Source organism: Henckelia pumila, chromosome 1 (assembly GCF_033568475.1).
Source record: "Henckelia pumila isolate YLH828 chromosome 1, ASM3356847v2, whole genome shotgun sequence".
Lineage (NCBI taxonomy): Eukaryota > Viridiplantae > Streptophyta > Magnoliopsida > Lamiales > Gesneriaceae > Henckelia > Henckelia pumila.
Genome location: NC_133120.1, coordinates 115,199,307 through 115,214,002, shown reverse-complemented (window position 1 = coordinate 115,214,002; position 14,696 = coordinate 115,199,307). Strand labels below are relative to the sequence as shown.

Genomic DNA, 14,696 nt, shown 5'->3' with positions numbered 1-14,696 from the left:
AACGTTGAATAAACAAAGCTTAACTATCTTAATTAAAAAGTCATTAAATAAATAAATAAATATGTATGTATGTATATTAAAAACCATAATTAGAAGGGGTGTAGTAATTAAATATATTAGAGAGTATAAAAAATTAAATCAAATATAATATAATATAATATAATATAATATAATATAATATAATATAATATAATATAATATAATATAATATAATATAATATAATATAATATAATATACGTAATGAAATAAAAAGGTGAATCCCTTACTAGTTACGTAGTTGTGCGTCTATAAATAGAGAGGCTTATTCAACTACCAAAAAACCAAATCAAATCTCCTCACGCACACAAACACACACCTGCCAATTCTCTCCACTTCAAATAACATAATAAACCCACCAAAAATTACATAGAAAAAGAATGGGTTTTCTGGATCATATCTCCGATATGTTCGAAGTTACAAGCATCAGAAAGAGCAAACGCAAGCCAATGAGGGTAAACGACTAAAAAAAACAGACTACGTACTTTTCTTTAATTAGAAAGTTTTCGTTCTTTTTTTTTTTAAGCGTTTGCAGATACTAACACAGTCGAATTTCATATCGGGAGGCCTCATAATATTCTTGATTCGGAACTTTACTTGATCAGTAAGATAATATAAGTTGAGAAATATTTTTGCAGACGGTGGAAATAAAGGTGAAAATGGACTGTGAAGGATGCGAAAGGCGGGTTAAAAACGCAGTTTCCTCCATGAAAGGTTCGTTACGTTAGTAATAGCTAGCTAGCTTAATTCCCAGAATATATATATATATATATACTTCCTGCTATAAATTAAAGAATTTATTTCATCATTAATAAATATGGTATCGGAATTGCAAATTTATAATCTATACTTCGATATTAAATGATATTTATGGCATGGGTTTTAATTATATATTGTTTCAATATTTGAGTAACTCATGAACTTGTGTTTCCCTCTCTTTTTTTCTTTTCTTTTTTATTTTAGGATACATATTATTAAAGTATATATAAAAATATGTTATCTGTCAACTTCCACGCGTCAGAGCTTTTTTTCTTCTCGTATAGTTAATTAATAGAGATCATTTTTGCAGTTATATATATACGTACATGTGATATTTAGTCAGTTTCTAAAATCTCCGGATCCATAAAAAAGACACTGATTATAAATAAATAAATTAGACGAGTACATATTGTCTCTTAAATCTTTGCAGCAAGTATATATGATGTATTATGCGAGAATTTTTAAACAAATAAATTTTATATTACATTTTGAGTCACACATACATGCAAATTTCCAAGTCTTTAATGTGGAATGTGGAATTATATATACTCGCCGTCGCCGACTCACAAATTAGCCAATCGAACAATCAATCGATTACCTTCAGAATTTATTATCATCAATTAGTTCCTATATTAATATTGAATATTGATAGCTATAATTACTGTCTCTGTCATTCTATATTTTGGTTCAATTTAGACCTTTCATACCTATATTAATTATAATTTAGTGATCCATATATATTCAATCGAGCTACCTACCTCGAACATGTTATATATCATTTATGATTTATCGATCGTTATATCAACCGGGACAGCTAAATTTGTTAGTGTTATATTTTCAGGTGCTAGATCAGTAGATGTGAGCAGGAAAGAAAGTAAAGTGACGGTGAGCGGACACGTGGATCCGAAGAAGGTGTTGAAAAAAATAAGGAGCACGGGCAAGGCGGCGGAGATGTGGCCGTACGTGAAATACGATCTGGCGTATTACCCTTATGCCCCCGGAGCCTACGACAAGAAGGCGCCTCCCGGCTACGTGCGAAACGTGGTTCAAGCCTTTCCCAGCCCCAATGCCCCCGAAGAGAAGTATTCTGCCCTTTTCAGTGATGAAAATGTCGAGGCCTGCTCCATCATGTGACACACACACATATGCGCGCATAAGTTTGACATGTATAATTTTATTTAAATTTTGTGAAATTATGTGTTTGGCTCTTGTGCTTGCATGATATATATATATATATATGGAGAGATTCACAAAATATACTGCGTTTAACAAAAAGAAGCCTGCAATAATATATATATCGCAATGAATAAGAAAGAAGTGGATGCATATATAGTTGCGATCGTTCGATAAAACCAACTTATAAAATCATCCTCGGACGCTAGCTTCTAATTAGAGCTCGTGTCAAATCATCAAAAAAGTGGAATAAACATGTTAAAAAGTATAACTGAATCTATAAATTTTTAACCTTACGTATCTATGCATGTGGTCGACCTTTGAAATCAACGTGATTTTCTTGAAAGTGCCTTATATATATATATATATGGTTTGTTTGAGTAAATCTGTTTGACACAATGAATTTCATATCCCAACAAGTTTTTTTTGAATCATTCTGGCGGATTTCAAATTTATAAATAAAAAAAATGGAGTCGTTTCAATTTTTATTTTTTAAAAAATTATCCTCATGAATTAATCCAAATGGAACCCGAAGTTAAATCTCATATTAATAATATTTTGAAAACCAAATGACCGTAGTTAAAAAATGAAAAAAGGAAAACCAAATAACTTTTAAATTATTTTTTCTTAAAAAAAGACCATGCTGACATTTGGGAAAATATTGAAAAAAAAATTATTATTTTTTTAAATAGAATTACTCTCATATATCTAAAATCTAAAAACTAGAAATTTTGGCTTCTCCTATGACCAAACAAATTACTTTTAAAAAAATTATTTTTCAGTCTTGGATAATGATGGCATAATTAATTAATATATATAAAATGATGAATCAATATAATTCAATAAGACAACGGTGTATGACATTAATGTTTTCAAAATTTGAGCTAAAAATTGAACAAAACATCATGATTCAATCAATTAATCAATAATTTATCGTTCGTATGATCGGTGCCTAAAAATTGCGACAATATTTTATGCATTTCCATGTTTGATTAATAATTTCCTAGTCCCGATGTTCTGATCGAGCCCTTATAAGCACGAATCCTATACCATATTTGGTACTGATCTATTTTGTCGTATTCGTGTTTATATGTTATTTTTGTACCGAGTTTTGCGCATAAATCGTCATACTTTCATTGTTTATAAGTTTGAAAGAAATTGGAGGAAATTTGAATAAAAGAGGAAGTCAAACATTGTGATGCCACTTTGAAATTCAGCCGGAAGACAAGAAAAAAATCATAAAAAGCCAAGAAAAGTTGAGAATATTAAATGCACAGACTCTGTAGATGGTCTGGAAAAGGGTCAATGCATGCATCATTGAAGCGAAATCGGCGAGGAATTAAATGCACGGACCCAGGTCCAAACCACCATCCGGACCTACAGGCACGGACCACCCTCCAGAAGGTGTTCGAGGTCCATGCATATCGCAGCAAAAATTTCCCACTTTGCGCATAATTTTGCAATGGAATGAAACTTTGGATTTTAATTGTTTTGGGCAATCATGGACGATAATTAAAGGAGAAAATAAGGCTTTTTGAAGGAAGAATATGTAGCAAACTTTGTCACGAACCAAAGCCACCTTTTGTATGACAAAAACTAGTACGTGAGCCTTCCTTCAAATCAAGAATAACATAACTGAGGCCTGTAAAATTACAGTTTCCTTAAAACAGATTCGTTCCCTCCCGAATGTGCTCGGAGGATCACGACGGACGTCTATTTCCCAGGATACAACGGTAAAACCCAGTAGTCACCTAGCACGGAGGTACTACACCGGTGAACTGACGATGTATCGCAACAATATCACGTAGAAGCTCAAAATTCAGGGAAGAAGAACGAATTTGAAAACAATCCGCAGAGCGAGAGCGGTACAGGAGCTTAAATATTAAAGAACAAAATCTCTACACACGTCGGAACACAAGCATGTAACAGAAGAATTATCAGTATATGCTTTGAGATGAAGCACTCAGTATTTGAAGATTCTCAGGGCTTGCAAGAGCAGAACACAAGAAGATAGGTAGCTAAGCTTCAAGAGCTGAAGAAAAGGAAAAGGAAACTCAGACGAAACAGAAGCCGAGTGAAAATCAAAGTATGTGTATTATTTTCTGCGTGTTAGAAATTGGCATCAAATTCCAACCATATATGCAACCACATGCATGCAAAGTGAAAGTGAAAGCTGAAGTAGCAGCCGGACAAATGAGCTATCAATTAGCTGGGCATTTATTGAGGGATGGCCGAGTCTTTAATTCCATTCACACTGCCATTCACTTTAATGAATGGTCCAACAATCCCCCACATGAATGGAAATTTAAAGATAAATGAAATATACGTGATAAAGTTCAACAGTTGAATCCTGCATAGGATAGGTAGGTATTACCTCTTGAACCTTCCCTTGTGAAAGCATAGTAATTCACTGGTTGACAGTAGACACGATGTGTTTGAACTGCTCAGCCGTTTTAGTAAATTAAGATATACTTCACACAAGACTCTCCCTGATACAATTTAGTTCTCATGATCGTGTTCGTTTTGGCCATGAACACTTGCCTGGTTCTGTGAGAGGGTCTAGATTGTGCCTTGCAATTCATTCGAAGCGGCCCCACTTCTCTCTCACATAGGTGATTCTATGTTTACTCCATCAGAATCATTAAAAGCCATATGCTTATCATCAATACTCACTGTTTTATAATAGGAATAGACTAGGGATTAACCCCCACGGTGATCAACCAAACTAGTGCGATTAGGTTGTCCCATTTAACCTAGTTCTTGGGATCTCCAGTTATCGTAGGTTGGGTTTTCCTTCGCACCAATTTATTCTTTAGGCTTCAGTCCCATTCCTTTTGACGATTTTTGAACTAACTCTCTGTTTAACCCTTTGGTTAACGGATCCGCTATATTATCCTTTGATTTTACATAATCAATAGAGATAACTCCTGTTGAGAGTAGTTGTCTAATGGTGTTATGTCTACGATGTATAGGTCTAGATTTACCATTATACATATTGCTCTGTGCTCTTCCGATTGCAGATTGGCTATCACAATGAATGCAAATATCCGGTATAGGTTTTACCCATCCTGGAACATCTTCTAAGAATAGACGCAACCATTCAGCCTCTTCAGCACACTTATCAAGTGCTATAAACTCAGATTCCATCGTGGATCTGGCTATTACAATTTGTTTAGAGATTTCCAAGCAATTGTTGCACCTCCTAAAGTGAATACAAATTCACTTGTAGATTTTGAATCTTTCATATCAGATATCCAGTTTGCATCACTGTATCCTTCAATAACCGCGGGATATCTAGTATAGTGCAGCCCATGGTCACGAGTGTATCTTAAATACCTTAGCAATCTGATAATTGATTTCCAGTGGTCAGCTCCTGGATTACTCGTGAATCTACTCAATTTGCTTATAGCATAGGCTATATCTGGTCGTGTACAACTCATTAAGTATATCAGACTTTCAATGACTCGAGAGTATTCTAATTAGAAGATACTCTCACCCCGATTTTTCGATAGATGTTGACTTGTATCTATCGGGGTTTTAGCCAATGCAGTGTCATCCTTACTGAATTTTTCAAGTATTTTGTGCACATAATGTGACTGACTTAGAACTATCCCTTCTGATGTTCTATGTATTTTAATTCCAAGGATGACTTCGGCTAATCTCAAATCTTTCATGTCGAATTTTGAGTTCAACAATTTCTTAGTGGATTGAATCATCTTATCATTACTCCCGATGATAAGCATGTCATCTACGTAAAGACATAAAATGACATATCCTTTTTCAGTGTTCTTAACGTATACACATTTGTCACACTCATTGATTTTAAATCCACTTCCTAGCATGACTTTATCAAATTTTTCATGCCATTGTTTTGGTGCTTGCTTTAAGCCATACAAAGACTTCACCAATTTACAAACCTTATTTTCTTGCCCACGTGCAGAAAATCTCTCAGGTTGTTCCATGTAAATTTCTTCTTCTAAATCTCCATTTAAAAAAGTAGTCTTCACATCCATTTGGTGTACTTCAAGATTCCGCAAAGCGGAAATTGCAAGTATACTCGGATTGAAGTTATTCTCGTCACTGGAGAATAAGTGTCAAAGTAATTAAGCCCTTCACGTTGACGGTAACCCTTGATTACCAATCTGGCTTTATACTTATCTATTGTTCCATATGATTTCATCTTTCTTTTGAAAATCCATTTAGAACCTAGATGTTTACTTCCTGGAGGAAGGTCCACTAGTTCCCATGTATGATTTTGCAAAATAGATTCTATTTCAGAATTTATTGCCTCTTTCCATTGAGGTCCTTCAGATGAATTCACAGCTTCATTGAAGCTTTGAGGTTCACTTTCCATCATGAAAGTGATGAAATCCGAACCAAAGGATTTCTCAATTCTAGCTCTCTTGCTATGTCTAGGTTCAACCTCATGGTTAACCTCTTGTTCCATTGTCTCGTGAGATCTTTTGGATGAACCTGGTTCTTCCTTAGATTTGCAAGGGAACACATTTTCAAAAAATGAAGCATTTCTTGATTCCATTATTGTATTCTTATGAATTTCAGGTATTTGAGATTCATATACAATAAATCGATAAGCGCTACTGTTGTGTGCATATCCAATGAAAATTCAATCAACAGTTTTAGGTCCAATCTTGACCTTTTTCGGAGTAGGTACAACTACTTTGGTAAGACACCCCCACACTCGCAAATATTGATATGAAGGTGTTCTTTCTTTCCATAATTCATATGGACTTTTATCTTGCTTCTTTCGGGGTACTTTATTTAAAAGATAATTAGTTGTTAGTACAGCTTACCCCCACATGTTCTGTGATAAACCAGAACTCAATAACAGTGCATTCATCATTTTTTTCAAAATGCGATTTTTCCTCTCTGCAACACCATTTTGCTGAGGAGAATAAGGTGCAGTTCTTTCGTGTCTAATACCATGTTGAGAACAAAACTCAGCAAAAGGTGATTCATACTCACCTCCACGATCACTTCTTAGCACTTTAATTTTATTATCAAGTTGGTTTTCAACTTCACTTTTATAGTGGACAAATTTTTCAATAGCTTCATCTTTACTTTTAAGAAGATACACATAACAATATTTTGTGTTATCATCAACAAAAGTAATGAAGTATTTATTTTCACCACGTGTTTGCACTCCTTTTAAATCACATATATCAGTGTGAATTAAATCAAGGGGTCCATTATTTCTTTCAATGGATTTAAAAGATGATCTTGTTAATTTTGCCTCAACACAAATTTCACATTTGTGATTTTTATCAATATGAAATGTGGGTATGTTTTTTAAGTTAATTAATCTACGAATTGTATCATAATTAACATGTCCTAGTCTACCATGCCATAAATTGGAAGACTCGAGCAAATAAATAGAAGCATTCACTTTATTTATTTTCGGCTTAATAACCATTACATTGAGCTTAAACAAGCCATTAAAAACATAACCCTTTCCAACAAACATTCCACATTTGGACAAAACAACCTTATCTGACTCAAAAACAATACGAAAACCATGCTTATTCAAAGCGAACCAGACACCAAATTCTTTCGAATTTCTGGCACATATAATACATTGTTAAGAGTCAGCTCTTTCCTGGATGCCATTTTCAAGATCACTTTCCCTTGTCCTTTGATATCAAAGGTAGCAGAATTTCCCATAAACAATTTTTCAACATTCTCTGATTCATCAAGAGTAGTAAATATGTCCTTGTCATAACAAATATGATGGGTGGCACCAGTGTCGATCCACCATTCCCTTGGATTTGATCCAACCATATTTACTTCAGAAATGACAGCACAGAGGTCCATGTTTGAAACCTCTTTAGATATGTCCTCCAAGAGATTTGTCTCACGGTTTCTTTTCGGTTTCTTGCAGTAAGCAAACTTGTGGCCCGGACCGCCACAATTATAGCACTTACCAAGAAACTTCTTTTTGAACGTGTCTTTCTTTGGGCCCAACTTGGAGCCTCCACCAGAAAATCTCTTTGCCTTTGAATTTTTCTTCTGCTCAATAATATTAGCTTTAGCAGAACTTGGAGAATACAATCGTTTTTCAGAACTCTTGTTGTCTTCCTCGATACGAAGTCGAACAATGAGCTCTTCAATATTCATCTCCTTTCGTTTGTGCTTCAGATAATTCTTGAAATCATTCCAAGCCGGAGGCAACTTCTTAATTATAGCTGCCACTTGGAAAGTTTCACTAAGCACAATTCCCTCCGCGTGTATCTCATGCAAGAGCACTTGTAGTTCTTGAACTTAACTGATCACTGATTTAGAGTCAATCATCTTGTAGTCCAAGAATTTACCAACAATAAACTTTTTAGCCCCGGCATCTTCGGCTTTATATTTCCGATCCAAAGACTCCCATAACTCTCGGGCCGTCTTTTTATCACTATACACGTTGTACAGTGAATCAGCCAAACCATTCATTATATAATTTCTACACAAGAAATCTGAATGGTGTCATGCATCAACAGCACTAGTAGTCTGCACGTCTCCCTCAATAGATTTGGGAGCATCCTCAGAGAGGAACCTTGCTAAATTCAAGGTGGTCAAGTAAAACAACATCTTTTGTTGCCACAAATTCAAGCCCTCGAATTTCTCCGGCCTGTAAGCATGGCTTTGAGGCACCGTAGCAGCAGCAGGAAGAGTTATCTTTGTAGAATTTGAGTGAGTAGAATAAGCTTCCATATATGAACTTGATTCACGTAACCGAATGACGAAGAAAATCTGTTTTAAGTTTGTAGCAAACTTTGTCACGAACCAAAGCCACCTTTTGTATGACAAAAACTAGTACGTGAACCTTTCTTCAAATCAAGAATAACATAACCGAGGCCTGTAAAATTACAGTTTCCTTAAAACAGATTCGTCCCCTCCCGGATGTGCTCGGAGGATCACGACGGACGTCTTTTTCTCAGGATACAACGGTAAAACCCAGTAGTCACCTAGCACGGAGGTACTACACCGACGAACTGACGATGTATCGCAACAATATCACGTAGAAGCTCAAAATTTAGGGAAGAAGAACGAATTTGAAAACAATCCGCAGAGCGAGATCGGTACAGGAGCTTAAATATTAAAGAACAGAATCTCTACACACGTCGGAGCACAAGCATGTAACAGAATAATTATCAGTATATGCTTTGAGATGAAGCACTCAGTATCTGAAGCTTCTCAGGGCTTGCAAGAGCAGAACACAAGAAATAGGTAGCTAAGCTTCAAGAGCTGAAGAAAAGGAAAAAGAAACTCAGACGAAACAGAAGCCGAGAGAAAATCAGAGTATGTGTATTATTTTCTGCGTGTTAGAAATTGGCATCAAATTCCAACCATATATGCAACCACATGCATGCAAAGTGAAAGTGAAAGCTGAAGTAGCAGCCGGACAAATGAGCTATCAATTAGCTGGGCATTTATTGAGGGATGGCCGAGTCTTTAATTCCATTCACACTGCCATTCACTTTAATGAATGGTCCAACAATCCCCCACATGAATGGAAATTTAAAGATAAACGAAATATACGTGATAAAGCTCAACAGTTGAATCCTGCATAGGATAGGTAGGTATTACCCCTTGAACCTTCCCTTGTGAAAGCATAGTAATTCACTGGTTGACAGTAGACGCGATGTGTTTGAACTGCTCAGCCGTTTTAGTAAATTAAGATATACTTCACACAAGACTCTCCCTGATACAATTTAGTTCTCATGATCGTGTTCGTTTTGGCCATGAACACTTGCCTGGTTCTGTGAGAGGGTCTAGATTGTGCCTTGCAATTCATTCGAAGCGGCCCCACTTCTCTCTCACATAGGTGATTCTATGTTTACTCCATCAGAATCATTAAAAGCCATATGCTTATCATCAATACTCACTGTTTTATAATAGGAATAGACTAGGGATTAACCCCCACGGTGATCAACCAAACTAGTGCGATTAGGTTGTCCCATTTAACCTAGTTCTTGGGATCTCCAGTCATCGTAGGTTGGGTTTTCCTTCGCACCAATTTATTCTTTAGGCTTCAGTCCCATTCCTTTTGACGATTTTTGAACTAACTCTCTGTTTAACCCTTTGGTTAACGGATCCGCTATATTATCCTTTGATTTTACATAATCAATAGAGATAACTCCTGTTGAGAGTAGTTGTCTAATGGTGTTATGTCTACGACGTATAGGTCTAGATTTACCATTATACATATTGCTCTGTGCTCTTCCGATTGCAGATTGGCTATCACAATGAATGCAAATAGCCGGTATAGGTTTTACCCATCCTGGAACATCTTCTAAGAATAGACGCAACCATTCAGCCTCTTCAGCACACTTATCAAGTGCTATAAACTCAGATTCCATCGTGGATCTGGCTATTACAATTTGTTTAGAAGATTTCCAAGCAATTGCTGCACCTCCTAAAGTGAATACAAATCCACTTGTAGATTTTGAATCTTTCATATCAGATATCCAGTTTGCATCACTGTATCCTTCAATAACCGCGGGATATCTAGTATAGTGCAGCCCATGGTCACGAATGTATCTTAAATACCTTAGCAATCTGATAATTGATTTCCAATGGTCAGCTCCTGGATTACTCGTGAATCTGCTCAATTTGCTTACAGCATAGGCTATGTATGGTCGTGTACAACTCATTAAGTACATCAGACTTTCAATGACTCGAGAGTATTCTAATTGGGAGATACTCTCACCCCGATTTTTCGATAGATGTTGACTTGTATCTATCGGGGTTTTAGCCAATGCAGTGTCATCCTTACTGAATTTTTCAAGTATTTTGTGCACATAATGTGACTGATTTAGAACTATCCCTTCTGATGTTCTATGTATTTTAATTCCAAGGATGACTTCGGCTAATCCCAAATTTTTCATGTCGAATTTGGATTGAATCATCTTATCATTACTCCCGATGATAAGCATGTCATCTACGTAAAGACATAAAATGACATATCCTTTTTCAGTGTTCTTAACGTATACACATTTGTCACACTCATTGATTTTAAATCCACTTCCTAGCATGACTTTATCAAATTTTTCATGCCATTGTTTTGGTGCTTGCTTTAAGCCATACAAAGACTTCACCAATTTACAAACCTTATTTTCTTGCCCACGTGCAGAAAATCTCTCAGGTCGTTCCATGTAAATTTCTTCTTCTAAATCTCCATTTAAAAAAGTAGTCTTCACATTCATTTGGTGTACTTCAAGATTCCGCAAAGCGGCAATTGCAAGTATACTCGGATTGAAGTTATTCTCGTCACTGGAGAATAAGTGTCAAAGTAATCAAGCCCTTCACGTTGACGGTAACCCTTGATTACCAATCTGGCTTTATACTTATCTATTGTTCCATCTGATTTCATCTTTCTTTTGAAAATCCATTTAGAATCTAGATGTTTACTTCCTGGAGGAAGGTCCACTAGTTCCCATATATGATTTTGCAAAATAGATTCTATTTCAGAATTTATTGCCTCTTTCCATTGAGGTCCTTCAGATGAATTCACAGCTTCATTGAAGCTTTGAGGTTCACTTTCCATCATGAAAGTGATGAAATCCGGACCAAAGGATTTCTCAATTCTAGCTCCCTTGCTATGTCTAGGTTCAACCTTATGGTTAACCTCTTGTTCCATTGTCTCGTGAGATCTTTTGGATGAACCTGGTTCTTCCTTAGATTTGCAAGGGAACACATTTTCAAAAAATGAAGCATTTCTTGATTCCATTATTGTATTCTTATGAATTTCAGGTATTTGAGATTCATATACAATAAATCGATAAGCGCTATTGTTGTGTGCATATCCAATGAAAATACAATCAACAGCTTTAGGTCCAATCTTGACCTTTTTCAGAGTAGGTACAACTACTTTGGCAAGACACCCCCACACTCGCAAATATTGATATGAAGGTGTTCTTTCTTTCCATAATTCATATGGACTTTTATCTTGCTTCTTTTGGGGTACTTTATTTAAAAGATAATTAGCTGTTAGTACAGCTTCCCCCCACATGTTCTGTGATAAACCAGAACTCAATAACAGTGCATTCATCATTTTTTTCAAATTGCGATTTTTCCTCTCTGCAACACCATTTTGCTGAGGAGAATAAGGTGCAGTTCTTTCGTGTCTAATACCATGTTGAGAACAAAACTCAGCAAAAGGTGATTCATACTCACCTCCACGATCACTTCTTAGCACCTTAATTTTATTATCAAGTTGGTTTTCAACTTCACTTTTATAGTGGACAAATTTTTCAATAGCTTCATCTTTACTTTTAAGAAGATACACATAACAATATTTTGTGTTATCATCAACAAAAGTAATGAAGTATTTATTTTCACCACGTGTTTGCACTCCTTTTAAATCACATATATCAGTATGAATTAAATCAAGTGGTCCATTATTTCTTTCAATGGATTTAAAAGATGATCTTGTTAATTTTGCCTCAACACAAATTTCACATTTGTGGTTTTTATCAATATGAAATGTGGGTATATTTTTCAAGTTAATTAATCTACGAATTGTATCATAATTAACATGTCTTAGTCTACCATGCCATAAATTGGAAGACTCGAGCAAATAAATAGAAGCATTCACTTTATTTATTTTCGGCTTAATAGCCATTACATTGAGCTTAAACAAGCCATTACAAACATAACCCTTTCCAACAAACATTCCACATTTGGACAAAACAATCTTATCTGACTCAAAAACAATACGAAAACCATGCTTATTCAAAGCGAACCAGACACCAAATTCTTTCGAATTTCTGGCACATATAATACATTGTTAAGAGTCAGCTCTTTCCCGAAAGTCATTTTCAAGATCACTTTCCCTTGTCCTTTGATATCAAAGGTAGCAGAATTTCCCATAAACAATTTTTCAACATTCTCTGATTCATCAAGTAGTAAATATGTCCTTGTCATAACAAATATGATGGATGGCACCAGTGTCGATCCACCATTCCCTTGGATTTGATCCAACCATATTTACTTCAGAAATGACAGCACAGAGGTCCATGTTTGAAACCTCTTTAGATATGTCCTCCAAGAGATTTGTCTCACGGTTTCTTTTCGGTTTCTTGCAGTCAGCAAACTTGTGGCCCGGACCGCCACAATTATAGCACTTACCAAGAAACTTCTTTTTGAACGTGTCTTTCTTTGGGCCCAACTTGGAGCCTCCACCAGCAAATCTCTTTGCTTTTGAATTTTTCTTCTGCTCAATAATATTAGTTTTAGCAGAACTTGGAGAATACAATCATTTTTCAGAACTCTTGTTGTCTTCCTCGATACGAAGTCGAACAATGAGCTCTTCAATATTCATCACCTTTCGTTTGTGCTTCAGATAATTCTTGAAATCATTCCAAGCCGGAGGCAACTTCTTAATTATAGCTGTCACTTGGAAAGTTTCACTAAGCACCATTCCCTCCGCGTGTATCTCATGCAAGAGCACTTGTAGTTCTTGAACTTAACTGATCACTGATTTAGAGTCAATCATCTTGTAGTCCAAGAATTTACCAACAATAAACTTTTTAGCCCCGGCATCTTCGGTTTTATATTTCCGATCCAAAGACTCCCATAACTCTCGGGCCGTCTTTTTATCACTATACACGTTGTACAGTGAATCAGCCAAACCATTCATTATATAATTTCTACACAAAAAATCTGAATGGTGTCATGCATCAACAGCACTAGTAGTCTGCACGTCTCCCTCAACAGATTTGGGAGCATCCTCAGAGAGGAACCTTGCTAAATTCAAGGTGGTCAAGTAAAACAACATCTTTTGTTGCCACCTTTTGAAATTCAAGCCCTCGAATTTCTCCGGCCTGTAAGCATGGCTTTGAGGCACCGTAGCAGCAGCAGGAAGAGTTATCTTTGTAGAATTTGAGTGAGTAGAATAAGCTTCCATATATGAACTTGATTCACGTAACCGAATGACAAAGAAAATCTATTTTAAGTTTGTAGCAAACTTTGTCACGAACCAAAGCCACCTTTTGTATGACAAAAACTAGTACGTGAACCTTTCTTCAAATCAAGAATAACATAACCGAGGCCTGTAAAATTACAGTTTCCTTAAAACAGATTCGTCCCCTCCCGGATGTGCTCGGAGGATCACGACGGACGTCTTTTTCTCAGGATACAACGGTAAAACCCAGTAATCACCTAGCACGGAGGTACTACACCGGCAAACTGACGATGTATCGCAACAATATCACGTAGAAGCTCAAAATTCAGGGAAGAAGAACGAATTTGAAAACAATCCGCAGAGCGAGAGCGGTACAGGAGCTTAAATATTAAAGAACAGAATCTCTACACACGTCGGAGCATAAGCATGTAACAGAATAATTATCAGTATATGCTTTGAGATGAAGCACTCAGTATCTGAAGCTTCTCAGGGCTTGCAAGAGCAGAACACAAGAAATAGGTAGCTAAGCTTCAAGAGCTGAAGAAAAGGAAAAAGAAACTCAGACGAAACAGAAGCCGAGAGAAAATCAGAGTATGTGTATTATTTTCTGCGTGTTAGAAATTGGCATCAAATTCCAACCATATATGCAACCACATGCATGCAAAGTGAAAGTGAAAGCTGAAGTAGCAGCCGGACAAATGAGCTATCAATTAGTTGGGCATTTATTGAGGGATGGCCGAGTCTTTAATTCCATTCACACTGCCATTCACTTTAATTAATGGTCCAACATAATATAAAAGAAAACCAGAGTCCAAATTGGGA

General features: G+C 36.1%; 1 protein-coding gene across 1 annotated transcript; it reads left to right on the top strand.

Annotated features, from left to right (window-relative positions):
- Window positions 1-343: 343 nt before the first annotated feature.
- On the top strand, window positions 344-2,041 carry LOC140875270 (heavy metal-associated isoprenylated plant protein 21-like). Its single transcript, XM_073278923.1, has 3 exons — window positions 344-492; window positions 676-751; window positions 1,638-2,041. The coding sequence occupies exons 1-3, from the start codon at window positions 418-420 to the stop codon at window positions 1,928-1,930; spliced, it is 444 nt and encodes a 147-aa protein (XP_073135024.1). The 5' UTR covers window positions 344-417; the 3' UTR covers window positions 1,931-2,041.
- The last annotated feature ends 12,655 nt before the right edge of the window (window positions 2,042-14,696 follow it).